The sequence below is a fragment of the Lemur catta genome, chromosome 1 (genome assembly GCF_020740605.2).
Source record: "Lemur catta isolate mLemCat1 chromosome 1, mLemCat1.pri, whole genome shotgun sequence".
In the NCBI taxonomy this organism is placed as follows: domain Eukaryota; kingdom Metazoa; phylum Chordata; class Mammalia; order Primates; family Lemuridae; genus Lemur; species Lemur catta.
The window spans coordinates 120173953-120201785 of record NC_059128.1 but is presented as its reverse complement, the minus strand read 5'-3'; the positions used below and the strand labels follow the sequence as shown (position 1 = coordinate 120201785).

General features: G+C 55.3%; 1 protein-coding gene across 6 annotated transcripts; it reads right to left on the bottom strand.

Moving 5' to 3' along the window:
- Positions 1-319: 319 nt before the first annotated feature.
- SLC27A1 (solute carrier family 27 member 1) lies at positions 320-26516 on the bottom strand. 6 transcript variants are annotated; one of them, XM_045553183.1, is made up of 13 exons: positions 26202-26516; positions 24523-24690; positions 10832-11226; positions 10478-10639; positions 10318-10387; positions 9068-9159; positions 8882-8991; positions 4455-4664; positions 3229-3355; positions 3003-3152; positions 2759-2923; positions 2224-2370; positions 320-485 (listed from the first exon to the last, which is right to left on the bottom strand). In XM_045553183.1, the coding sequence occupies exons 2-13, from the start codon at positions 24687-24689 to the stop codon at positions 328-330; spliced, it is 1953 nt and encodes a 650-aa protein (XP_045409139.1). In that variant the 5' UTR covers position 24690; positions 26202-26516; the 3' UTR covers positions 320-327. The 6 variants fall into 6 exon arrangements, with proteins under 6 accessions (XP_045409139.1, XP_045409118.1, XP_045409128.1 ...); XM_045553162.1 differs by lacking the exon at positions 26202-26516 and adding an exon at positions 25007-25170; XM_045553172.1 differs by lacking the exon at positions 26202-26516 and having other exon boundaries at positions 3003-3140; positions 24523-24748.
- Positions 26517-27833: the final 1317 nt, after the last annotated feature.

Genomic DNA, 27833 nt, shown 5'->3' with positions numbered 1-27833 from the left:
TCCTTAAGGCACAGCGGAGGGAGGCTCTGAGGCAGCGGGGCCCCACGGAGGATGCTGCTCCTAAGAAACGTTTGATCCGCTGTTGGCGGGAGAGAGGAGGTGGGATGGAGGAGAAAGGGGGGGGAGATGAGGCCAGACAGGGACACGGGGCAGGGAGGGAGCGAGACAGACACCGGAAGGTGGGAGAGAGCAGCGGCTCCTCTGAGGTTCCAGTTTCAGCCCCAGGACTGCTACCAGGTGCATCTTGCCAGGCGCCTGCTGAGCTGCCAGCGCCGCCAGGTCCGCCCGGGAGTCTCTGGCTGGCGGGGGGGGGGGGGGGGGGGCGGATCAGAGGGCATGGGCGCCCGAGCAGATGCGGGTGTAGACGCCCTCGTCCAGGGTCAGGTAGCGGCCCTGCTTCAGGTCCAGGAAGAAAAGCCGGTCCGAAGTCTGCCGGGGGTCGAAGGCCTCCCGCTGCAGCCTTGTCTTCTGGATCTTGAAGGTGCCTGGGGTGGGGATGGGGGCGGGGGATGAGGGCTGAACAGGGGCTTGCAGGAGCTCCCAACCGGCCACCCGTTCTGCACCTCTGGGCCTCCGCAAAGGCCGTCCTGGAGGGAACCTCCCTATTTAGCCTGATTCCCCTTTGTCTTTCAGATTCCAGCTTCATGCCCCTTCCTCCAGGGAGGCCTCCCTGGCCACTTCTACCACAGCAAGAAACTCTGTGTGCTCCCCCCGGCCACGTATCCGTCCCCCACACGACTGAGGCACAGTTTTGTCTGTCACACAGTGGGTAAGAGTTCAGCGACCTATGCCCCATAGGCCAAATTTGGCCCACCCCAAGTTTTTGTAAATAAAGTTTTATTGGCACACATCCATACCCATTCATTTATATATTGTCTATGGCTACTTCCCTGCCACAGTGGCAGGGTTGAGTGCTTGCAACAGAAACCATATATATGGCCTGCAAACCTGAAAATATTGATTCTCTGGTCCCTCAAGAAAAAGTTGGCACCTCCCACACTGGACGATTACGAATCGGTTTTGTGAAAAATATGCTAAGGGTTACAGTTAGTAGAAGAAAGCGAGGGAAGATACCTTTGTGATCTAGAATTGGGAAGGTAAAAACTCTTAGTATTATTTTTTTATTTGTTCTGTTTTGGAGACAGTCTCGCTCTGTAGCCGGGGCTAGAGTGCCGTGGTGTCAGCCTAGCTCACAGCAACCTCAAACTCCTGGGCTCAAGCGATCCTCCTGCCTCAGCCTCCCGAGTAGCTGGGAATACAGGTGCGCACCACCATGCCCGGCTAATTTTTCTATTTTTACTAGGGATGGAGTCTCACTCTTGCTCAGGCTGGTCTCGAATTCCTGAGCTCAAGCGATCCTCCCACCTCAGCCTCCCAGAGTGCTAGGATTACAGGCGTGAGCCACTGTGCCTGGCCTGGAAAGGTAATTTTTAAAAGCAGAACTACAAAAGCACAAACTATAAGGTTAAACAAAAAGGATAAATTTATTTGTTTGGTTGGTTTTTTTTAGATACAGGGTCTCACTATAACACCCTGGCTGGTCTCAAACTCCTGGGCTCAAGCAATCCTCCTGTCTCAGCCTCCCAAGTAGCTGGGGTTACGGTGTGAGCCACCACACCCAGATGGGCAAATTTGTTTGTATCCAAATTCAGAGTTTCTTTTCTAACAAAGGGCGCCATGGACAAAATTCACAGTGAGATTCAACAACAAAAGAAGAGACTTATGGTGTCTGAAACTGCTGACAATTAACGCCCAGACTGTTGTGAGGAACTCCTGTCAACCAGAAAGCAGATGACAGCCAACATAAAGCAGGAACAGGCAATTTGCAAAGGAGGACACCCAGGAGGTGCAAGATGATTCCCTCAACTTTCCTAGTTATCAGGAAATGCAGAAAATGAATAGATGCACTGAGTAGTTCAGGATGCTTGGCAGGGGTGGGAGTGAGAAATGGAAATAAACAAACACGTAAATAAAACACCAGCAGGCCCGTGTGAGCCCGAGTGGCCGGCTGGCCACGGAAGTCACGCCAGACTCGAAGCAGGGTCCTGAACAAGGACGCGAGTGCCTGGCTATGTGCTATGGTTTGGGTACTGCTGGCCTGTCCCCATCAAACCCATGTTGAAATTTGATCCCCAGTGTGGGAGGGACCAAGGGACTAAGACATCAACCAATAGACAAATGGATGGATGGAGAGAGGCTGGGCGGGGTGGTGGTGGGGCGCACCTGTAGTGTCCACCTGAGGCAGGAGGCGCAAGAATATGGGCCGGGCATAGGGTGCCAGCACCTTTTGCAGCTCCTGGTACATCACATTGGGGTCCAGCTGGCTGTGGGGGTCTGCGATGGCTGCCATCCCTGCTTTACCCTCCACTCCTGAAGACAGAGGCTCAGCTGAGAACACCCCACCCCCAGCAGCAGGATCAGATACCCCCCTAAACAGCAGCCCCTGGTCTCTGATCTCTGGTCCACCCCCACCTGGGATAACATTCGCCAAAACAGCAAACATTTTATGGAGTTCCTGCTTTGTTCCCTGCAGCCCTTAGACAGGGTTGCTTTTATGATCCCATTTCCTGGATGACAAAACCAGGGCTCAACATCACTCATGTGAACTGACTTCAGATCCCATGCTTCCAACCAGGCTGCCACGTGCAGTTGGCCAGGTTGTGCACTGCCCAAAAGCACCCGTACCTCCTAGCCCCTTCTGGCTGTGCTCCCCTAGGGCTGCCACGCTCCAGAACCAAGTCCTGCAACCCCAGCTTGCCTGGCACAGCCACCCCATACACGGCCACATCCGTCTGGCCCAGCAGGCGACTCAGCACACTCTCCACCTCAGTGGTAGAGACATTCTCCCCACGCCAGCGGAACGTGTCCCCACTACGGTCTCGGAAGTACATATAGCCAAGTTCGTCCATCACCAGCACATCACCTGGCAGAGGGGAAAAGAGGAGGTGGATGGTGGCTCCCCATCCTCACAGCCAGCCCCTGGGATCTTGTGGGCTGCACACCTGAGAGGTAGGCGCTGTCACCCTTGCGGAAGACACTGTGGGCGATCTTTTTGTTGGTGGCACTCTCGCTCACGTAGCCGTCGAAGCGGCGCAGTGGGTCCTGCTGATTGATCTGCCCCACAAGGAGGCCGGGCTCCCCTGGGGAGGAGGCTGCACTCAGGCTGTGCTGGGAGGGAAGGGGGTGGGGATCCCAGCTCCCCAGGGACCAGGCAGGGGCCCTGCTCACCAGCCTGGCATGGGATGCAGAGGCCCCGGGCATCCCGCAGCAGCTCCATCGTGTCCTCATTGACCTTCACCAGCCGGATGGGGTATACGTGGGGCAGGATGCGGCTGTTGAAGCCACAGGAGCTGACCTGCAGTGGGAAGAATGGAGTTGGCACGGAGCCTGGCAGTGGCGTGGGGTCCTCCTCACTGACACTTTGCCTCCCCTGCCCCAGAGCTTGGTATTAGCATCCCTAGTGTCACTCTCAGCTGTGACCTTGGGTGATCTGCAAAATGGGGGTGGTAAGTGCAGGGTCCTCCACCCCTACCCCTCTCCCACCTTCCCAGCCTTCCTTGCAGTCACACAAGGAGACCTGCAGCTGGCCACCACTTCCTGGCCCACAAAACCCTCCAAGCTGGCAGGAGGTGGATGCTGGTGTCCCTGGAGCCACGTGGCTCTGTTTCTGCCGGCTGCCCACTGCCCTACCTGGTGTGGTTCTGTGAGGGGAAATGCTCGTTCAGTGTGTTTGTGCCACCACATGCTGCTGTGTTTGTTACACGGCAACTTGAGCTGGCACCGCCAGGGTGTCGTAGGAGGGGCTGGCTATATAATAGATAATCCCAGTGTAGACTGTGCATTGTTCTTGGCACTGGGGGACCCAGCTCACGTGGCACATGCTTTATGTATGATCATGATTTTGTCTCTTGCCGTGGGTGGGAGGGGCTTGGGAAGAGAGAGGGAAAGTCATGCAGGGGCAGAAGAAAGGTGATACTACGGTAAGTCGCTGTCAATCACGGAAGTATCTGCCCTGTACACTGAGCTCATGACGCTGCATGATTCGAACATGCACAATGAGTTGTTAGCCCTGTTTACAGGTGAGGAAACCGAGGTCCAAGGAATCTGAGTGGTTAGCCCAGCAGAAGAGTGGCGCCCCAACCCCAGCCCTGGGTTCCCCGAGCACTGCTCTCCCTGTCCATCACCACACGCACTTGTCCAGGGCACACAGTCACGCTTCCGTGGCCTTGAACCCTCCCCAATCAAGGGTGACAGTCACATAAGTGACTATGCACACTGAAGGAAGGTCCCTGCGTTGAGCCTCCAGGGGCACACAGGAGAGGGGGGTCCCAGGAGACCCCCTACACCCCGCCCTGTGCACCTTGGCTGAGCCCGGCCTCCGTGCTATGGATACCTGGGACCCTGGGAGGCAGAGGCAGGGACCGTCCCTGAACCCGAGCCCTGCCCACGCACACCTTGCCATCCATGTTGGCGATGCTGCAGTTGCACTCTGTGGCCCCGTAGAACTCGCCGATCTGGCGTACGCCGAAGCGCTGCGTGAACTCCTCCCAGATGGCTGGCCGCAGCCCGTTGCCCATGGCCAGGCGCACGCGGTGTTGCCGCTCTGCCTCGCGCACTGGCTGCTTCAGCAGATACCGGCAGATCTCCCCGATATACTGGACCACCTGGGGGTGCGGGGCGCCCGGATTGCAGGAGAGCCCCCCAAGACTGCCCCACCTGGGGAGCTAATCCTAGGAGCCAGACGCTCGGGTGGCGCTGTTGACATCTGCTACATGCTCAGCCCTCACAAAGGGCCGAGGACGTGGCTTCTATCTGAATGGCTGCAGTTAGTGTCCCCCACGCCCCTTGACGATCCCTCTACCCTACCCCTATGCTGCGTCCTGCAGATACATCACTCTCAGAGCCCCAGGAGGCACACAGAGCAGAAGACTAGCTGGAGAGCTGACGCCCCACAGGGCCACCCTCAGTCCAGAGCCCACACTGCCCCCAGAGCCCCACCAGCTGAGCCCAGGCTACCAAGACCATCATCCCTGGGGTCAACCCCTCGCAGGTGCAGGTCCTAGGCTGGGACTGAGCTCCAGGTGCCATGGAGTCACCTGCTCATTGGCGCCACGCACAGGGCATTGTCCCTCCCTGCCCTCTCCATCCCCACCAGGGCTTCTTGGGGTTATTTGCTGGATGCCCCAGGTGCCCTTGAGTTCTCTCCTCCCAGTGGAGTTCTGAATGATTGTCCTCCCCATTTTACAGGTGGAGAAACTGAGGCTCACAGCTGGTAATTAACAGGCCCAAGGTCACACAGTTGGCAAGTGGCAGCATTTGATCTGCACCCAGGTGCCCTGGCCCCAGAGTGGGAATGAAACAGTTACGTACTCAGGATTGACCACTAGATGGATCATAACCGCTGCGAACGCGCTCGCGGCTCCCTGTCACATTGCAGGATGAAATCTGAGTTTCTGCCTGTGGCTCCCTCAGTCCATCTCCCGTGCTTTGCTCTGCCTCGTCGGGGACTTTGCACGTGCTGCGCCTTCTGCCTGAAGCACCCTTCCCCCAGATGCATGTGTCTCAGCCCGGGTCTTGGCTCAAATGTCACGCCAGTGAGAGGCATTCCCTGCATGCTGGGCTGAGCCCCTGAGTAGGCGCTCACTAAGCAGATAAACAAACCAACCTGCTGGGCACACACCACCTGCCAAGCACTGAGGCCCAGAGAGGGGATGCACTGCATCCCAGACCACCAGCCACTGACCAACATCGGGACCCTACAGAGAAGAGTTCTCTCCCTCCATCCCCAGACTTAGGCCACTTGCCTGAGTGTGCTGCAGCCCACCCCATTTCCAGGACAGAACATATGACACAGCCTGGCCAATCAGCCTAGTCCACCCTCAGCCACTGTGATTGGTTTAAGAATGGCATGTGACCAGAGCTGAGCCAATGAGAATCAGCCCTGGGACTTTTGATGGACTGTGGAGAAAAGAGAAGCCCTTTTTCTCTGCCAGAGCTACTGGGGACCCTCCTGGAGGAGGGGCAGGGAGGGGAGCTGCCCACTTGAAAAGGAACTCAAGAGGGAGGCTGAAAACAAGAAATGGAGAGTGATGGAGGCCCTCCTGGATCAAACTGTGCCTGAAGCTGTCACTGTATGGCCTCCTCAGTTCCATTAGCCATAGTTTAGCTTAGGCTTGGGGTTAGGGTTTTGGCTCCTTTCAACTGAAAAAGCTCTCCCTAAATACAGAGCTGTCCTCCAGATGGTGATCCGATGGTCCCAGTGTGCTATGAGCAACTCCCTTTCTTCTTCAGAAATCAGGCCGGGGAGGGAGAACTCAACTGTAGTTGAGGTGGCTGAGGCCACATCATATACTGAGAGCAAGTGACAGATCCTTACCTCTAGTCAGGGCCCTGGGACAGACCCAGAGCTGAGCGAACACAACTCAGACCTGCTCAGCAAGGCAGACACCAGGTGCCTGTGCTGTGACCTCCAGTCTGGGGGGCTGCACCCAGACATGGGCTCGGAGCACGCCACAGGGCTGAGCTCCCCCAGCCCACTATGATTCCCGTGTCAGGGCGACCTTGCACGAGTGTAAACGCCCCAAGTGGGTGTGGGGAGGCAAAGGCGCCGCACGCTTGGCTCCCATGGTGAAGATGTGTTGCCCTGCTTGCCCACCTGCCTCTAAGAGTCTAAGAAAGCAAGACTCCAGGTCACAGCCTGCTGACCCCCATGAGGATGGCTGGACTGCAGCCACCACTGCAAACAAACAGCAGCCGAGCAGTTTCCTCTAGCCTATGACCATGAGATGGAATCTCGAAACCCAAATAGACACATACTCGTTTTCTCGGCATCCTTGTTCAACGTGACCTTTGGAGATTCTGTCCTGTTCCTTAAAGAGTCCTCTGTGTTTACCGCCTACCTTATGTGACACAGAAATTCCACGTCTAGGAAACTGAAAGAATGAGCTTCCAATGGCCTGGAGACAGTGAATGACGCCCAATGCAATGTGGCGTGTCAAGGACAAAGAGAGAGATCATCAGATGCCATGGGCCTCCGAGTTCTGGGAGGACATGGCACCACCCACAAGGAATCTTTGCCAAAAAAAAAATTAAACTTGAAGCTGATCAAATATCTAGACCAGTAGTTTTTGACCAGGGGCAATTCTGTTCCCCATGAACACTTCACAATGTCTGGACAATGTTTTTTTTTTTTTTTTTAGAGACAGGATCTCACTCTGTCACCCAGTGGCGCAACTGAGTACAGTGGCACAAACATAGCTCACCGCAGCCTCAAACTTCTGGCCTCAAGTGATCCTCCTGCCTCAGCCTCCCAGAGTGCTGGGATTACAGGTGTGAGCCACACCAGGCCGATGGAAGGATTCATATAAGACACATCAACCAATCATAATGCTGGTTGTCTATTGATTCTTTTTAAAATTACAGAACAAACACATCTTTGACATGGTGAGACACGGGACTGGCCATTGCCAGATTCCTGATGACACTGAGAAATCAGTGTCATTTAAAAACCCTCCTTTACCAGACACAAAAGGCCACACAGCATGTGACTCCATTGGTATGAAATGTCCAGAACAGACAAATTCGGAGAGACGGGAAGCGGAGTGGTGGCTGCTGGGGCTGGGGGAGCGGGTGAGGACTGACTGCTAATGGGGATGGAATCTCCTTTTGGTGATGGGGAATGAGAATGTTCTGGAATTACATAGAGTGGTGATTGTATGACACTGTGAACACCACTGAATTGTTCACTTAAACATAGCTAATTTATGTGAATTCACCTCAATTTAAAAAAACAAGTCCTCACCTTTCAGAAGTTTCCTGAAGCATCTATGCAGGAAGCGCACCGCACGGCTCTCGGCTGTCTGCCGTCGGGGCCGCTTCACAGGGAGGGGGGTGGCTGTGGGTGGAGGGGCAGGACGGGGCATGGGATGGTCCCTGGGACTGGCTTAGGGGTGCGCCAGAACACCCCATGCTTTTCTGCCCACAGTTATGCATATTTCCAACTCTCAATAATTAATTCTTGTTTTTTTTTTAAAAAAAGAGATTGTTTTGCAATTTTCCCCAAGACCCCCCCAGGCAGAAGGTAAAACCCTCAAAAGTGGAGCAAAGCACAGTTGTTGCTGACCCTGCGGAGTCCCCAGGATCCTCAGCCCAGAACGCCCTGCCTCTGCCCTGCCGTGGGCCCTGGGCAAGTGGCTGAACCTCCCTGGGCCTGCTCATTTGCCACAGCCCTGAACACACCCTGCACTCTCTTCTTACCCAGCCGGCCGTGCTGCTCCCTGGGGACCCAGCAGCCCCTTGGGCCAGGAGCTCCCACCTGTGTCCCCCGAGTCTCTCCCATCGCAGCACTGAAACCCTCAGCCTGGTTTCCTCTCACCGTAGAGGGGAAAGACAATTGCTGCCTTCTCTTAACCCCCACCTGCTCTTCTCCCCGGGACAGCAGATGCCCCCCCCCATGCTTACTCCACCTGGAAGCCCCAACCTGTAGCCCTCTACATCCCAGGAGTGGATCCCACACCTGGTCTTGTTTCCCTGCAGTCACCAGCGGGGAAGACCCATGGGCACTAGACACCCTGGGCCCAATCCCAGCAACACTACAAGCCTCCGTTTCCCTACCTGCAAAATGGGTGTGATGCCTTGGCCCACTCTCAAGCAGTTATGAGGACTACAATGAGTTTACACCTGGAGAGTTTAGCCCAAGACTGGACACAGAGCCAGTGCTCAAGAAACACTGGCTGCCCTCTCTGTCCCCATCCTAGGCGGCCACTCTGGACATCCTCAGGACAGAGGGGAGCAGGCCCCACCATAATGGTGGACCCACAGACAGTGGTGGGCGTGGCCTGCCAGGAGGGGAGGGGCCTGATGGAAAGGGGCGGGGCCTGACCGTGCAGTTGTACTTGACGCAGTCGTCCCAGAAGCGGCTGGCTGAGAATTTCTTGCGGAGGACGACAGTCTGCCCGTAGAGGAGGCACTGTCCCACACCCATGATATTCCCTGCAGACGGTGGGCTCAGTGAGGGGTCCCCCAGCGCCCACCCGCAATCTCCCACCACTGGGCTGCCTCGCCGTACCTGCCGAGTGGTACAGGGGCAGGCAGTCGTACAGCACGTCAGTCGCCTGCATGCGGTAGGCGTGGTGGCCGAAGGCAGCAATGCGGTAGTACCTGCAGGGCCAGGAGGGCAGGGGCTGGGACCTAAATCCACCAGGGTACGGGGATGGGTAAGCATGCTGGGTGCCGACCAGGCAGAGCCAGCCCAGCTCGCACGGGCCTCCCAGGCTGGCCGGAGAGGAAACACGTGGCAAATAAAGAAAATAATTGCCACTGGGATTAAGAGGGATGTCACAGGGTGAACCAGCAAAGAGGGACTGATGGTGACACAGCCAGGGAGGTTGGGGGATTCTGTCAGGGGAAGTAAAGCATGGTCTCAGACCTAGTGAGAGGGAACTATGGGGGCATGCTCTGGAAGGGTGTCCAGGCGGAGGGCACAGCATGTGCAAAGGCCCTGAGGCTGGAAGGAGTGTGTGGGTTCGAGGCAGTTTGAGGGGCTGAGGAGGAATGTGCGAGGGCTGAAGGGGAGCAGATGACATCAGGGAAGTGGCAGGGCCTGCACAATTACAGAAGGGGTTTTATTCTGAAGACCAAGACAGGTGCAGGGAGGTCTGATTTGGGAATTTTTATTTTTAGAGACGGCATCTCGCTGTCATCCAGGATGGAGTACAGTGGCGTGATCACAGCTGACTGTAACCTCAAACTCCTGGGCTCAAGTGATCTTCCCACCTCACCCTCCCAAGTAGCTGGGACTACAGCCACGCACCACCACGCCGGGCTAATATATATATTTTTTAATTTTGTAGAGACAAAGTCTTGCTGTGTTGCTCAGGCTGGTCTCGAACTCCTGGCCTCAAGCAAGCCTCCCACCTTGGCCTCCAAAAGTGCTAGGATTATAGGTGTGAGCCACTGCACCCGGCCTGATTTAGGATTTTAACCCCTCCTGTGGCTGCTGAGGGGAACTGAGCCACTGGGGACAGGAGCAGGGGGCAGGAGGGCAAGGAGGGGCTGGGGCAGGTCGGAGAGTGGGGCATGCAGAAAAGTGGACAAATGAGGTGACAGGTCCTGCTGATGGGCTGGATGTGGGGAAGGGGTAACAGAGGGGTCCCAGAGCACTGGGCACAGGGGAACAGTATCCTGAGATGGGCTGTGAGTTTCACCAGGTTGGAGTCTGAGATGTCCACAAGACCCCACAGGAGCTGGGCTCAGGTCAGGCTGTTGAGACATCCTGGGTCACTCGGGGGCTCAGGGCCATACCCATGGGACCCTCACCTGCTGTGCACGACGATGGCAGCCTTGGGCAGCCCCGTGGTCCCCGACGTGTAGATGTAGAAGAGCCGATCTGTAGGAGATGTGGGCGTTGGGGACAGGGGCTGGGTGGGTAGGGAACCAGGCAGTAGGGTGGGCGTGGACAGGTCCCACCAGGACTCACCATCCATGCCTGTGCTGGGGGGCTGTGCCAGGGGGGCGGTGGAGGCCTCCTTCAGCAGCGGGTCCAGGAGGTGCGTGTCTGCCAAGACGCCCTCAGGCCGCAAGGCTCCGGAGCAGAACTTAAGAAGGCTCCTTCTCAGCTGACCGCTCACCTCTGCCACCGCTGAGGTCCAATACAGGCGTCAAGGTCATGGCTGGACAGGCCCCTCCCAAGGCCTGGGATGCACCATCTCCCTGCCTGGGGGGCTGTCCCAGACCACGTGCCTTGTGGCCACATCCAGGCAGACCCCCTTCCCCTTCTGGGGCCTGGGGCCAGCATCCACCCCACCCGCCTGATGCCCGCGCCTGGCCTCACCCGCTGCCATTTCTCCACCAAAGACCAGGGCCTTGGCGCCCGAGGTGCCCAGGCAGAAGGCCAGAGGTTCGCGCCGCAGGTTAACATTGAGCAGTGCGGCCTCCACGCCCGCCTTGGCCAGGCCTAGCCACAGCCCCACGAACTCGGGACGGCTCTCCAGGAAGACAGCCACCCTGTCACCCGGGGCAAAGCCTAGCTGGAGGAAGAGGTTGGCCACAGCGTTGGAGTAGGCATCCAGCTGCGCGAAGGTCCAGCACGCGCCGCTACCGGCGTCCACCAGGGCTGGGCGCTCCGGCTGCAGCTGGGCCACGGCCTGGAAGATGCACGGGATGGTGTGGCCAGCACGCTGATGTCGTTGCAGCTCCAGGCGCACGCGGATCAGTACAGAGAGGCCGCTGGCGGGGGACAGAGGACACAGAGTCACTGGCACCCTCTTCAGCCTCCTCTCCGGAAGACTGGCGTCCCTGAGCCTCAGTCTCCCCATCTGGAGAGCTCTGGTGAGATTTATGGTTAACACCTGTGGTGGCGGATCTCTCAGGGGCCACTTACCCAACAGGCTGGAAGCAGGTGGAATTCTCGAAGCAGCCTGGCCATGGTGGTGTGAAACAGTCACTCTGTCCTGCCCCACTGGCACAGGCCATGTTTGTCACAGCAGCCTGCCCTGTCCTGTCCTGACCCGGGGTGGGGTCTCCACTTCGCCTGCCCCTTCCTCAGCCTGGTCTGGCCACCACCGCCCACCGGCTTAGCATCAGAGTCATCACCGGCCCCAGCCTGCGTGCTCCACTGCTCTCCCGGCCTCCCCGCTCCCTGCAGTGGCCTCTGCACACCCGGGACTGGGTGTGCAGTGAGCTCAGCACCGAGGTACACGCATTCCTTCCTTCCGCTATTTATCGTTCATTCCTTCCTTCCTTCATTCCCTCCTTCCTTCGTTCATCCCTCATCCATTCATTCATCCCCACCTTCATTCATTCATTCCATCATTCATTCCTTCCTTCATTCATTTATTCCGTCATTTATCCCATCTTTCATTCATTCCCTCCCTCCTTCCTTCCTTCATTCCCTCCTTCACCCGGCAGGCCGCCAAGGCATCCCAGTGCCTGTCGTGTGCCAGGCACTCTTCTCAGCTCTGGGCAGAGCAGTGAACAAAGACCACCAAGCCCCATGCTCAGGGGTCCACTGTCCTCTGGGGAGAGAGGCCTCTCCATGTACATGAATGAGCACCAGACAGTGCCAGATAGTGACCAGGCTGCAAGGGGTGGTGTGGTCAGAGCAGGAGAGGCCTCAAAAGAGAGGCAGGTGGCACCTGGTGAGGTGAGAAGGAGTGGCTGTGGGTAGAGCCAGGGCACAGCCAGTGCAAAGGCCCTGAGGTGGGAACAGGCCTGGGAACCAGGCGCATTTGAATATCAGAGTGGAGGCTGGTGTGGGGGAATGGGGGTTGAGGGAGATGGAGGGAGATGAGGTCTGAGGTGGGCAGGAGGGGTTACAATGAGAGCCCTGCAGACAGGAGGCTGCTGGGACCTGTGCGAGAACATCTGCCGTTTCCAAAAACAAGGGTTCAGGATTCTGGTGAGATGTATGAGATTTCTTGCTTGGGTCAAACACTTGCCCTGGAAGCATCTGGAAGGGCCCTCCAGCTACCCTTGGGATGGGACCAGGGTGCTGAGGTCCTTGCAGCTTGATGCCAGTATCACCCCCACACACACACACCCCACCTGCCAGCCCCCACAGACCCGCCCACTCACTGGGCTCCTTCCAGCATCCTCGCCACAGCCTCCAGGAAGCCCTCCAGGCACCTGCATGGGGTTGGCCCCTGCACCACACCTACTGCTGTCCCATCCCAACACAGATTCCCCCAAATGGGGCCAGACTTGGTCAGCTGGGCACTGGCTGGGCTCAGGGAATGTTCTCTTGTCCACCCTGTGAGCTCGCCCTGTGCAGAACCACCAGTCATGGGTCCATTCCCCCCAGACTGTGAGCAACCCAAGGAAGATGCATCTCTGTGTCAGCCGAGGAGCCCAGTGCCCATAGGGGCTCAGTAAACAGACTGGACAACTGTGTTCACTCCCCTGGACCCAGAACCCAATGCAGCTGCCCTCCCTAGCAGTCAGCTGCAGAGACACGAGTTCTTTCATTCTCTCCTAAAACGGTGAACATCTTCTTAGCACCAGGCCCACGTGGGGTGAGAACCCACGGTGATAGACACAGAGCCTCCTCCTTCTCTGTCCCCCTCCCTCCGTCTTCCGCTCCACCCCTCCTCATTAGCCCACTCCGGCCACACCCACCTCTTCACTGTTCCTTGAACACACCTGGCCAATCCTGCCTCAGGGCCTTTGCACAGGCTATGCCCACTGGCTGGAACACTCTTGCCCAACATCCACATGGCTCCTTGCCCAGGTCTTGCTTCAAGTGTCACCTCAGGTTCCTGGACCCCCGTCTGTTACTGCCCTGCCTTCTATGCTCCTGTCCCCTGTCCCTGCTTTATTTTTTCTCCATGGCACTCATGCCCTTCAATGCCAAGTGCAGGGTGTTCATTTACAGCCCTGGCCTTGGCCTGTCTCCTCCTTCTCCGGGCATACAGGGACTTGCACCTGTTATGTTCTAGCCCCAGAGAGACAGCAGCAGAGGAGACAGCCCAAGGCCCCGCCCTCCTGGAACACAGAGCACCTGCCACAAATAATCCCACGAGGGAAGAGACATGTCTGGGCTCTCGGGTCAGATCTGAATTCTGCAGCCCGAAGGAGGGAGCAGCCGCCCCTGGTGCCAGCCCGATCTTTGGCAAGGGCAGAGGCACCCACACATGAGCAGGGTCTTGGGGCAAAGCCACTCTGCAGATGGGCCAGGCATAGGGATGGAGGCGGGGACACAGAGGCAAAGCTCCGAGGCCCTGAGCAGGTTCGGGCCCACCAGCCCTGCTCTTTGCTCTTGGGGCAGCTCACCAGCCCCTGCAAAATGAACGACTCCAACGTGAGAGTCCCAGAGAGTAAATCAGATCAAACCTCCCCATGAGAATCTCAAAGACACTCCACTGCAGGACAGCAGCCAGATAAAAGAAGTTCCAGAAAGGTGAAACCAGAGACATGGTGGCTCAAGCTCGTAGTCCCAGCTACTCGAGAGCCTGGGGGGGAGGATCGCTTGAGGCCAGGAGTTTGAGTCCAGCCTGGGCAACATAGGGAGACCTTATCTCTTCAAAAAATAAGAAAGAAAAAGAAAGATGCCCTTGTCTGGGCCCCACTGTGCCTGGTGCTACCCCCGCTGGCTGCCAGATGGGTTGTGAGCAGCCAGGGGAGTGACATCCATCAGATCTGAATGCAGCCTGGCACATAACAGGTACTCAGTAAACAGAGGCCAGATGACTGCATCCTTCGCCTCCACAGTGGCCAGTATAGAGGCACAGATTCCTTCACTCATCCCCCACACAGTGAGCACCTACTGTATACAGGCAAACCTGATCTGGTGTGAGATGTCAGATCAACAGAGACCTAGGGCCCCAGGGACAGGAAGGAGGGATACTGATGGCACCAGGAGACTTTTCGGGAGATAGGAATGCTTTATATCTGGACAGTGGTGGTCTCCTGAGTATGGACCTCTGATGGAAAAAACCCAACTGGACACTAAGAATGGGTACATTTACCGTTTGTAAATTACAGCACAAAAACAACCCACGAAGGATATAATAGAGATTCTGTTTTACAAGGTGAAAAGAGTTCTGCAGGCTGGGTGAGGTGGCTCACACCTATAATCCCAGCACTTTGGGAGCCCGAGGCAGGAAGATCGCTTGAAGTCAGGAGTTCAATACCAGCCTGGCAAGAGCGAGACCCTGCTTCTACAAAAAACAGAAAAATTACCCGGGTGTGGTGGTGGCCACCTGTAGTCCCAGCTACTGGGGAGGCTGAGGCAGGAGGATCGCTTGAGCTCAGGATTTGGATTTGGAGACCAGGCTGAGCAAGAGCAAGACCCTGTCTCTACTAAACATAGAAAAAATTAGCAGGGCGTGGTGGCACAAGCCTATAGTCCCAGCTACTCAGGAGGCTGAAGCAGAAGGATAGCTGCGCCCAGGAGTTGGCGGCTGCAGTGAGTGAGCTGTGATGATTCCACTGCACTCCAGCCTGGGCAACACACTGACACCCTGTCTCTAAAGCAAACAAACAAAAGTTCCAAAACTAGATAGTGGTAATGTTTGCACAACATTGTGAATGTACTTTATGTCACCAAAGGTAAATTTTATGTGATGTGTATTTTACTACCACACAGAATGAATGAATGAGCGAAGCCCCTGAAGACTAGGTTATGGAGAGACTAAAAATGGAGTCTTGGCCGGGCCCGGTGGCTCACACCTGTAATCCTAGCACGCTGGGAGGCCGAGGCGGGTGTATCATTTGAGCTCAGGAGTTCAAGACCAGCCTGAGCAAGAACGAGACCCCGTCTCTACTAAAAATAGAAAGAAAATTATATGGACAGCTAAAAATATATATAGAAAAAATTAGCCGGGCATGGTGGCGCATGCCTGTAGTCCCAGCTACTCAGGAGGCTGAGGCAGGAGGATCGCTTGAGCCCAGGAGTTTGAGGTTGCTGTGAGCTAGGCTGACGCCATGGTACTCACTCTAGCCCGGGCAACAGAGCGAGACTTTGTCAAAAAAAAAAAAAAAGGAGTCTTTTGCCTTCCAGAAACACACCCTGGAATCCCAACACATGAAAGGATGTGGGGCTGGGCTTCGCAAGGGGGAGGAAGTGGGTGGGGACGAGGAAATGAGCATGTACAGTCACAGAAGCTGGAGATGTGCCCGCAGGCTCACTGTACTACTCTCTCTACTTCTGTCGGTTTGAAATCTTCCCAGAATCAACCCTTTAGAAATATCTTTTAACCCTCTAAAAATTCCCCATCATTGTTTTTTCAATCAAACCCCATCCCTGGGTCCTGGGAGGCTCTCCATGGCCCTGCCCCGCCCACCTCATTGTCCCCCTCCCCTTCGCCTGGCTTTTCAAGCACTGGCTGCCCCAGAGCCTTTGCTCTTGCAGTTGCCACTGCCTGGCATACTCTGCCCAGCCCCCCACCCCCCATGGTGGCTCCTTCTCATCCTTTACTTCTTTGTCTTTTTCTTTTTTTTAGAGACAGGGTCTTGCTCTGTTGCCCAGGCTGGAGTGCAATGGCATCATCACAGCTCAGTGCAGCCTCCACCTCCTGGGCTCAAGTGATCCTCCTGCCTCAGGCTCCCAAGTAGCTGGGACTACAGGCGATGCCACCATGCCTAGCTAGTTTTTCTATTTTTTGTACAGATGAGGGTCTTGTTCTTGCTCAGGCTGGTCTCGAACTCCTGAGCTCAAGCGATCCTCCTGCCTCGGCCTCCCAGAGTGCTGGGATTACAGGTGTGAGCCACTGCACCTGGCCTGCAAATGTAATTTAATGAAGATCTTGAGAGGAGATCTTCCTGGGTTGAGGGTGGGCCCTAAATCCAATGACTACTACCCTCCTAAGAGAGAGAAAAAGAGATGACACAGAGACACAGAGGAGGAGGCCACGTGAAGATGAAGGCAGAGACACGGCTGCATGCCAAGGAACATCAAACATTGCTAGAAGCCACCAGAAGCTAGAAGAGACGCATGGAACCGTTTCTCCTCAAAGTCTCCAGAAGGAAGCAACCCTGCTGACACCTTGACTTTAGACTTCTGGCTTCCAGGCCTGTGAGGGAATAAATTTCTATTGTCTTAAGCCACCCAGCTTGCAGCACTTTGTTATGGCAACTCCAGGACACTCATGCACCCCACTTTGTGTGCAACCTGTCTGTCCTGCTCACCGCTCTTCCCCCAGTGATCCATGCAGTGGAGGCAGCATCTCCACTCCCGCTGTCTGGGAACAAGCAAACTTCCTATCCGGTTGTCCCCAAACCCTCCTCACTGAGTCACAGCCTGGCTGTGCTGCTCTTCTGCTCAGAACCCTTCCTTAGCCATGTGACACTCTCCTCTGCTCAGTATTCAAAGCCCTGGAAATCTGATTCTGCCACCTCACCCCCATGCCCAACTCATAGACACCGCCACAAACACACGTCGCCCCCTTTCAATCTCCCTGCAATGTGGAACGTAGCAGTCCTATGTTCCCTTTCTTCTGCCTTGGGAAGCTGTCATTGAGATGTGATCCCTGGAGCTACAGCAGCCAATGAGAGCCCATGAGGAAAGCCAGCCGGGGACACCAAGCCTACACGTCATGGATGGCAGCACAAAAAGATGGAAGGAACCTGGATCTATGACAACATGTTAAAGCATAAGTTAACCAACCTGAAGCCACCTTCTGTCTCAATTCTGTACTACATGTGGCCGTAAATGTTCCTTACTGTCAATGCCACTTCTGGTTGGGATTTCTATTACTTGGCACTGAAAGTGTCCCCATGCTGAACAACTCCCTGGAGGAGCAGGTCCACTCATGCAGTGACCTCTGCTGAGTACCACCCCATGCTGGATATCATGACAGGTACAGGGATATGCAGATGACCAAGGGAGGCACAATTTTTGCCTCTTTGGGGTTTACAATCTAGGGTGGACGAGGCAGTTCATAACCAAGGAAAAGGCAGACAGAAGCCATTACAGTGTTATGATCAGTGCTTAGAAGGAAACAAGCAGGGCATCGTGTTCAAGCACAAACATGCAGATTTTATCCCGAGGGACAGGGGAGTTCCCACTGGGGAAGCAATATTTACACTGCATTTTAAAGGATGAGGAGGAGTCATATGGCTGAAGCTCAGGGAAAGGCATTTCAGGGAGAAGGCACAGCAAGTGCCAAGGCCTGGAGGGAGGAAGGGATTGGCATACTCAAAAGGGAGCGAAGGCCTGGCGTGGTGGCTCATGCCTGTGATCCCAGCACTTTTAGAGGCCAAGGTGGGAGGACTGTTTGAGGCCAGTAGTTCAAGACCAGCCTGGGCAACATAGTGAGACCCCATCTCTATAAAAAAAATAAAAAGTAAAATAAAAAAATTAGCCAGGTGTGGTGGTGGCACCTGCAGTCCCAGCTACTTTGGAGGCTGAGGCAGGAGGATCGCCTGAGCCCAGGAGTTGGAGGCTGCAGTGAGTTGTGAGCAGGCCACAGCACTCCAGCCTAGGCAGCAGAGCAAGACTCTGTCTCAAAAAAAAAAAAAGAAAGAAAGAAAGAAAAAAGAAATGACTCTCTTGCCACCCCAAGAGAAGACTGGAGATCTGTCCACGGGAGGGTCTCCAGCTGGGCACCTCCCTGCATATGGGTGTTAAGTGAGTGTTTACTCATTGGATGCCAGGTCCTCAGCTCTCTTCCCTGGGGTGCTGCTGGCTAGACCCTCACCCTCCAGGTGGAAACCAGCAAAGCTGCCTTGGGGAATCTAACCAGACCAAGAAAAACCACCTAAAGACATTGCCATTGGGGTTTCCCCAAAACACTGCCTGGCCAGGTGACCCCCTCATGAAGCTCACAGTTGACAAGATCTCTCTCTCTCTCTCTCTCTCTCTCACACACACACACACACACACACACACACACACACACACACACACACACTTGCCTAGAGCGTCTAACTGGCTAGCTGGCTTTACCACTGAGGACAACTAGACCCCTGCGGGTTTCTTAACAAGCATGATGGAGACTAAAGTAAACCAAGCAAAAAATCTTTGAGGAAGAAGAGATTGTTCAAAGAAATAAATAGAATAATAATAAAGTCACTAATATGCTGAGAGACGTAAGAGGGCATATGGCATCTATGAGACAAGAACAGGATGGTATCAAAAAGCTTTCAAGGGCCAGGTGCAGTGGCTCACGCCTGTCATCCCGGCACTCTGGGAGGCTGAGGCAGGAGGATCACTGGAGCTCAGGAGTTTGAGGTTGCAGTGAGCTATGATGACGCCACGGCACTCTAGCCAGGTGACAAAGGAAGAAAAACAGAAAAGAAAAGTGATCCTAGTATACTAGATGGCTCAGCTTAGAATAATTAGAGTCAAAACAATATAAACATTTGCTACCAACCTGACCCAAATTATCATATATACTCAACCCCCATTATTTGTGGATTTCTTATTTGCAAATTTACCTACCCACTAAAATTTATTTCTAACCCCCAAATCACTGTCATTCTTGGACACACACAGATCAGAGAAAAATTTGAGCTGCAAAAGCACACATTCCCCGCGGAAGTCAACAAGACAGCAACGCTCCACCTAATTTCAGCTCTCCTACCATAAACAAGTGTCCTTTCCATGGTCTATTTAGTGCTGGTTTTCCACATTTTTTTGCTTTTTCCTGGTGACTTTGCTGTTGAAAATGCCCCCAAGCATAGTGCTGAAGTGCTGTCTAGTGTTCCTAAGCACAAGAAGGCTGTGACGTGCCTTACGGAGAAAATACATGTGTTCCAGCAGCTTCCTTCAGCCATGAGTTTTAGTGCAGCTGGTCATGGGCTCGATGCTAACAAATCAACAATATCTATTAAACACAGGGTTGAATTCTGTTAATTAAACAGAAACTCACATAAAACAAGGTTATATACTACTCAGCTGATGACAATGATGTGACAAGAGGCTCACAGGAAACTCACCTTGGATTTTCCCCAGGAACAATGGTTCAGCATCCACTAATTCACTGTAGCGACTGCCGATGACAGCCACCACCACCAAGCACTGGCTGTGCTAATTGTCGGACAACGCAGGGATGGAAGAACGTGTCTGTGCACACAAGTGTGCACATACAGGGACAGGAAAAGAGTGACATCAAAGGGACAAAAGGATGCCAAATCCTCGTCTCCCCATCCCCCCCCTTTTTTTTAGAGACAGGGTTTCACTATGTTGCCCAGGCTGGACTCAAACTCCTGGGCTCAAGAGAGCCTCCTGTCTCAGCCTCCCAAGTAGTTGGGATGACAATGGACGCCCTACCACACCCAGCCAAATCCTCACCTTCTATGGAAGGAAATGACAAGATCAGGCCTCAAACTGGGGGAAAAAAAAAGCAAGATGTCACATACGTCATTTAGAGACATGGAAGTGAAGTCCAAAAACTCAGGAGGTGAAAGTTGTTCCTACCAGAGAAGGGAAATTGTAGGCTGGGGGTGAGGTAGATAGCTTTGAGTGTTTCATTGTGATGCTTGCATGACTTTGATAAAAGTAAAGGTTACAAGTGCAAGTGGAGAAGAGGAAGAGAATGCCAGGGGAGGAACACGACAGAGAAAGTGCTGCCATCTGTGGTGCGGATCACGAGCTCGGCCTGTGCACACTTTTGTAAACAGACACGCAGCGTCTCTAAGGAGGGGAGCTGCGTGGCTGCAGGCAGTGGAGAGGGCAGCATTCACCACAAGCCCCTCTGCAACATTTAGAATTTTGTACAATGTGTTATGTATTAACAATTACAAAAAATAAGTAAAAGCATAAAATTAAAAGTTGGCTGTTTACACATCCACCTCCCTGGTCACACCCTGACAGCCTTGGGTACAAAGACTGTGTCTTGAAAGGTGTTGGTAAAGACAGGGTCTGGGCCTCAGAGTCCCCCTCCAGTGAGCTCTAGAGTGAACTATGGGGCCACCATGAAGGGCCAGGACAAAGAGGGCGTAACCTCACCAGCAAGAACACTGCTCATCCATTCATTCAACTATAATCATAAACAAAATAACTAAGATGATCATCTTTAGTGTTTGTCAGTCACCTACTATGTGCCAAGCACTGTGCTAACCTTACAGCCACCTGCCAAAGTAGGGCCCTAAGATCCCCATTTGTCAGATGATGGATAAGCTGGGGGCTCAGAGAAGTGAATTAACACACCCAAGGTCATACAGTAATTTGGGGGAACAACCGAGAACCGAAGGTGCCTCGAAGGCTCCTTCTGTCCCCGGCAGGTTCACCATAAGGCGTTCATCAGGTGCTCACGACACTCCAGGTGGTGGGCGAAGTGCCTGTGATACACACAGCAGGTGCTCAATGCATGCTTCCCCAGGGAGGAGCTCTGCACAAGGACCAATCTTGCGGATGAAGGAACTAGGGCTCAATGGGCAAGCGAGGGGCAGGGATGAAGTCCACAGCCAGACCCTTGGGCCATCTCATGCCTCCCGGTGCTGTGGCCACCGATGGCAATCAGTGCCAATGCGTCTGAGCACTGACTGTGTGCACAATTCTGCCCTAAGGGCTTCCCGTGAGTGAACTCGATAGAGTACCCCAAGAACCCTACAACCACAGGAAGCAGTCCCTGTGTTCCCAGGCAACACAGCACGAAATGGGAACTGAGGCCACAGCTGGTCACACTTGAGCCAAACACGAGGTCCCTGACCAGGAACAAGAGGATTGGCCCCAGCCACTCTCCAGGATACCCACATGGGCAGGCAGTGGATTCCGGTGCTTGGTTCCAGCCACATGCCTGGGCAGCCCTCCATGGCACCAGTTTAAGTCACCCCCACCCTTTAGACAAAGAAGCCACTGTCTGGTTCTCATCCCACTGCTCCTCTGCCCCAAGTCCCAGGACTCCAGGGCAGGAAGAAATCAACAAGGATGAATGTGATCAAATTGCATGCCCCCAAGTACAGGACAAGTTAGGAGCACTGGGGCAGAGTGCTGAAAAATTTTCTGAACCCAGGTCTAAATTCAGCACCTCCACCACCCCAGTATGACACAGTTGCTAAGAGCACAGGCTCTGGAGCCCTGGCCCTCCTTGGCTGTGTGTTCCTGGGCAAATGACCTCACCTTTCTGTGCCCTTGTGCATTTCACCTACCTGTAACATGGAATTCACAAACAGCCCTTCTTTGCAGGACTGTGAGAGGATTAGAACAAGGTCTAGTACATAGGGAGATCTCTACAGGCTGCATTGGTTAGCTATTGCTGAGTAACAAATTATCCCATGAATTACTGACAGGAAAAAACAAATATTTATCATCTCAAGGTTCCTACGGGTCAAAAGTCTGGGAGTGGGCTGGGCACAGTGGCTCATGCCTGTAACCCTAGCACTCTAGGAGGCCAAGCCAGGAGGCTTCCTTGAGGTCAGGAGTTCAAGACCAGCCTGAGCAAGAGTAAGACCCCATCTCTAAAAAAAAAACAACAGAAAAATTAGCCAGGCCTGGTGGCACATGTCTGTAGTCCCAGCTACTCAGGAGGCTGAGGCAGGAGGATTGGTTGAGCCCATGACTTTGAGGTTCCAGTGAGCTACGATGATGTCACTGCACTCCACCAGGGGCGACAGAGTGAGACTCTGTCTCAAAAAAACAAAAAACAAAAAATCTGGGAGTGGCTTAGCTGAGTGGTTCTGGCTCAGGGTAAGGCTGAAATTGAGGTATCAGCTGGGGCTTCGGTCATTTCAAGGCTTTTTTCCGGGGAAAATCGACTTCCAAGGCCACTCATGTGGGCCTTTCCACAGGGCTGCCTCACGACATGGGGCAAGCGATCCAAGAGACAGTGCCCAAGAGAGAAGCCAGTCTTTCACGTTACCTAATAATGTGACAAGTGACATCCCATCATTTCTGTTGTATTCTACTCATTACCCAGAGTCACTAGGGCCAGCCCACACTCAGAGGAAAGGGATCACACAGAGGCATGAGGCAGGCATCCCTAGGCCATCTTCAAGGCTGCCTCCCACAGACAAGTGTGTCAAGCCATGTTGGGGACTTAGAGTGGACCCAGATGCTGCCCTGTCCCCCAGGGGAGACAGAACCGGGCATGGATACTCCTGGGTTCTAGTGGGGGCAAAACTGAGGAGGAAGGAGACAGAGCCTGGGTGCGCCCAAGAAAGAAGGGAAGTCCCTGCACTTGGCAAACATGCCCCGTGCTCCTGCCGGGTGCCAGCCCTGAGTCAGGGGGCAGGGCCAGAGTGGCACCAAGCCCAACACAATCTCCATCTGCACCCCCACAGTCTAGCAGGGGGAAAGAGGCCCAAGAACTAAAAAGCAAGAAAACAGGCAGATAAAATAATTCCAAATGACAAACACTGCTAGTGGTGAGCGGCCACACCACTCAGCTTCCAATCCTGTTCCCACCACTTGTGTGACCTGGGACAAGTTAAATAGCCACACTGTGCCTCAGTTTGCTTATCAGTAAGATGGAGACAGGATAGTAACCCCCTCGTGGGGTTGTAAGAGGGCTTTATATGTAAGGTCATGCCTGTAAAATGCCTAGCACAGCACCAGGCATGGCGGGAAGGCTCAACAAATGTTGGCCATTCTGCCAGTCATTTTTGACTGAAAATGTAGAGTAGGGAAACAGCAATCTAGGCAGATGGAACAGCAAGTGCAAATGTCCTGGGGCTGGAACAAAGTTAAGGAACGACAAAGAGGTAGGTATAGCTGGAGGAGTAGGAGTGACATGGGGCAAGGTAGCGGAGGTTGGGGATGTGGTCAGGGATCTCGTGGGCCGTGCTCACATGTGTGGTCTAGATTCTAAGGGCAGCAAGGATCAGGAGATGATGCTGAGCAGGAAAACCCAGAGGTTTCCCTGAGGGAGTGTCATACAGCATCCCCAAGCAGAAAGGGGTACAGTGTGTCCCAGCAGAGGGGGCAGCCTGAGGCCAACACTGTAGCAAGTTGATTTGGGGACCAGGTGAACATACAGAGGTGGAGAACAGCAGGTGGGCAGGGAACAGGTTGGCAGGACATTGAATGCCCAGCTGGAGGCTGAGTCTTTCTGCTGCAGAGGACGGGGTAGCCATGGAAGGTGCATGAGCAGAGGGCACAATGAGATCGGCACATCAGAACCACCAAGGGGCAGGCAGTGGGGAAGGGGCAGGGGCCACAGCATGGAGAAAAAAGGATGGGTTTCAGAAAGTTCCAGACCAATCAACTTGCAGTGGGGCCCTTCCCACCTCTACACCATCTGTACCCCGCCGTGAACCTCCGTTTCTTCATCTTTGTCATAGGTTCAGTCCCCCCACCTCCCTGCAAGACCTGTGAAGGTGCCAAGCCCGGCCTGGCACGTGGCAGGTGCTCACCTGCTCCCACAGGGGGGCTATTCCTGAGATTTGCTCTGATGGGAACCCCCCAGCATCACCTATTTCACCCCAGAAGGACTCCAGCAGCTCCTCTGAGCCAGCCCCAGCCTCCAAGGATCCCTGCATATGACACCAGAATCTATCCCCCCAAAACCCAGTCTCAGACAGCCTCAAACCAATTCTGGAATACACACCAACCTCCCTACAGATCTTGAGACCCCAAACTCTCAAAGCGTGCCCCAACCATGCAGAAACCCGTAAACGGTCCTGAGGAGATACGCAATCGCACCCTTCAGAGGCTCACAAGTCCTTTACAGACTTCCCAAGCAGCTCTCTCATCCCTCAGAGAAAGCCCTAAATAGACTCAAAGTGTCTTGGCAGCCCCCAGAGACCACTGGGTCGCCCTGTGAGCCCCCAGTAACCCACTGAAGAGCCCACAAAAGTCTCCCGCAGTCACCACGGCCCCAGAGAGTCTCCCAAACCCCCATGGCTTCCCTAGCAGCCCCAGATCCCTGGAACTTCCACCAGCTGCCCCAAAACCTCCAAGTTGCCCCTGAGATCTCCCAAGCAGCCTCCAAAGCCCCAAGCACCTTGGAACCTACTCATCTCCCTCCAGAGACTTCCAAGCTGTCCCCTGCAGTTGCTCTCAGAGCCCCCCAACTCGTCACCGCCGCCCCGCCCCCACCCTCAAAGCACCCGTCCCAGATCCTCCAGGCCCTCCAGGCCGGCGGCCCCCGGTACGCCTCCAGGGCGCGCAGTCCCGCCCCTGGCCCCGGCCCCGGCCACACTCACAAGAGGTCCCGCCTCGCCGTCTTGCAGACGATGCGCAGGAAGCGCCAGCCGCCGCTGCCCACGTACACGCAGAGCGCCGCCGCCGCGCTCCAGGTCCACGGCAGCCCCAGCAGCCACAGCAGCGCCAGCAAGGCCGCAGAGGCCGCGCCCGCACCCGGAGCCCGCATCCTGGGGAGGCGGAGAGCGCTGAGGCCGCGGGCCACGCTGAGGCCGCCCCCGACGGGGCCGCCCCGCCCCCAGGGCGAGCTCCGCCCGCGGGCCGCGGCTCGAGCTCGAGGGGCTCTCTCCGAGCCAGACTCCGCCCCTAGGTCTGGGATTGGCCGTGTCCTGCTCGGGTTCCGCCCTACGCCACTTTGGGCCCAAGAGTCCCTGCCAACTATTACAACACGCCCCGCCCACAGAACCAGCACTTCCACACCGTCGGTCACTGTCAGGCTTCGCCCCATGCCTTAATCTAGCTGCTATCCTCGATCCCAGAATCCACCTTCACATTCTGTCCCCGAGTCTAAACAGCCTCAGGTCCTTCGCTTTTCCCCATTCGGCCATCTCGCCACTCACCGGGCTTCGTCCCCAGTTTAGGTCCCTAGCCCTGCCCATAAGCACAAGACCCTCCCAGAGCCCCGCTCTCTCTGAGCCTGGCTCCACCCCCAATGGTCTATGGCCCCGCCTATAAGCACACACCCCGCCCGCTCTGAACTAGACCCCGCCCCCTCCGCTCAAGCCCCGCCCCCAGCCCCGGGCCTAGCCTGCGTTCCCAGGCTCAGGTTCTACCCACGGCACAGGCCCCGCCCCGCCTTCGGGCTTTGGCTCAGTCACCACTCGCCGGGATTCACTGTCGCCCACCCAGCACCTAGGCCCCGCCCCAAAGCCCTCTTCCCACGTGTCTGGCTCAAAGCTTCTGCCCTCAGAGCCGAGGCTGACCCCCTTCCGGAGGCCACGACCATAGAGAGAGGTGCTCCGGGCCAGAAAGACGACGGCTAAAGAGACCTAGGGGCTAGAGCAGCCCGCCGGAGACAGCCCTCTGTCTCCATGGCAACCAAGCCCCGCCCTTCCTTCTGCCCACGTGTTTAGGAGATACGTGTGTTCTGCAGCCGGGGGGGGGGGGGGTTGTGGCTCGGCGGGACATTCCTGCGGCCTCAAGGCCACACGTGGTTCCCCAGATCCCCAAGTGCCTCCCCTCAACCAAATCGAAGCTTCACAGAACAGAGTTTGGATTCTGTCAAAAGGCCGCACTCAAGGATCCTGAAGGCCACCTGTTGCCCCAAGGCCGCAGGTTCCCCACCCCTGCGTGGCATGCGGGATCCCTACCCCCGGGGCCCGGAAAAATAGCAGCTCACACCCACGCCCGCCTGTGTTGGATTCTTGCCTCCACTTGTTCTAAATCCAAGCCCCAGAGCCTCTTTGGTTTAAAACACACTTTCCTGGGACTCAGGAAGTGCTAAACTCACACCCTAGTGGCCTCAGAAGGTTCTAAATCTAACCCCTGCCTAGGTCTTAAACAAGCAGTCCAAAGACCCAGCTAATCCGAAATCCATATCCCAAAGCCTTGTCAGTTAAATCTCAAGTCTCCCTCCCAGGAGCCCCAGGGAAGACAAAATGCACACACTAGGTCCTGGTCCTTCCTAGATGCACTCACACGAGGTGTCTTTTATTTGCAACCCAGGGTCCTAAGTGCTCACCTGGAGGCACCAAAGCCCTCTTCCTGACCAGCGCTGGACTGGCCGCCCCCAGCCCTGTTCTCAGGCCGACTTTGAAGTTGCACTAAGACCTTCAGTCTCTGCTGCTCCTTCGTTCGCTTCCAGAAACTCAGGAGGCAGTCGGGGACTCCAAACCTCGCCCAGGCAGGTCTGGCCCCTCCTGGGCTTCTATTTCTGCAGAGTCCTGGGCCCTTGCCTGTGCTGTGCCCACGCAGGCCTCTGCCTTGGGTGTTAGAACCGGTTCCCTGTTTGGCCCCAGGAACAGAATGGCAGAGTCCAAGGCTGCAAAAGGCAAAGGAGTTTATTGGCTGGCTCGAGCCAGGGTCCAAGTCCCAGAGCACCAACGCAGTGGTCTCTTTACGAACTAGGACCCCGCCCTGGGGTAAAAGGTAAGCTTTTATGCTTTTCAGTAGGTTACCTACGCTATGCACACCATTCTCCCTCCCCCCTTAGTTCATTTGCTCCTTCAAAGGTGGCTTGATCGAGTTGTCTCCTGATTGGTTGGCTCCAAGGTGCTCCACGTCCCAATACTTTTCTAGCTGTTTTGCAGAGTCACTGGGCGGGAAGAGGAGGACCCGTCCCAGGAACTCGTGACTTAGGCCCACCCGTCTTGGGGAAACCGAAACTTAGGCCTGTGTCAGGAGATTCAGCCTGTCATGGAGTCACTCCTGCTCCCCCTTCTGCCCTTCATGGGTCCCTCCCTTCAAGCTCCCCTCCTCTACCCCCCTTGCCCATCCAGCTGCTGGCTGTTTTCTGCCCAGCTTGGCCACCATTCTCCTTGGGAGGCGGCCAGAGCCTGCTTCCAGCACCACTTGGAGGACAGGGCTGGGCAGGCGCTCACCCCCCCACACTGCCTGCCATTGGTCACTGTGGGCAGCCTGCGGTGTCTGGTGGAATGGGGGGTGAGGTGGCAGATCCGGAGGACAGGCGGGGAGCCAGCCACTGGCCGGCTACTTTCCTGGCCTGGAAGAGTCAGCAAGGGCCAGTGACCACGCTGCATTCTTACCTGTCAGGTAGCACGACTGTGATCACCAATTTGACAGGTTAAGAAACTGAGGACAACTGAGGACTGGAGCTGTCACACTAGCTTGGAGTTGAGATTCATGCATCCACACATGCCAGCTCAGGGCTTTCTGTCCCTCCTTCTGTCGTCTCCTCTTTCCTCTCTTTCTTTCTCTCCCTCCACCCTTGCTCCTCCCCTTTGTTTCTTCCCTAAATTTCTCCTCCCCCTCCTCCCCTTTGCCCCAGTTCCCTTGGCTGTTACCCAACTTCCTCACTCCCTCCTCCTCCATCCTCTCTGTCCTCCCTCCCCACATCCCCTCCATCTTCCCACGTTGCCTGAGCTCTGACTAAGCAGCCTGCACAAACTGTCTTCTCCAACTCTCTCCACCTCTCTTGACCTCTCTTGGTCCCCAAATCCGAGAGGCTTTGCAAACCCAGTTTGTCTCCCAAGGTGGTCCCAGAACTCTACTGGCAGCACCACCTCCCCTGTGCTGAGCCAGGTTGTTTCATTGCCAATTATGCATTTTTTTTTTTTCAGAGGCAGGGTATTGCTCTGTCGCCTGGGCTAGAGTGCACTGGCATCGTCATAGCTCACTGCAACCTCCAAGTCCT

Bases quoted from the DNA above. Each gene is read 5' to 3' on its own strand.
- SLC27A1 (XM_045553183.1), bottom strand. From the start codon at position 24,689: ATGCGGGCTCCGGGTGCGGGCGCGGCCTCTGCGGCCTTGCTGGCGCTG. The intron at 10,640-10,831 runs GTGAGGCCAGGC...ATTGGACCTCAG, and splicing joins TGGTGGAGAAATGGCAGCGG to CGGTGGCAGAGGTGAGCGGT. The intron at 486-2,223 runs GTGCGCCCCACC...TCCCCACCCCAG, and splicing joins GCCTCAGGTGGACACTACAG to GCACCTTCAAGATCCAGAAG.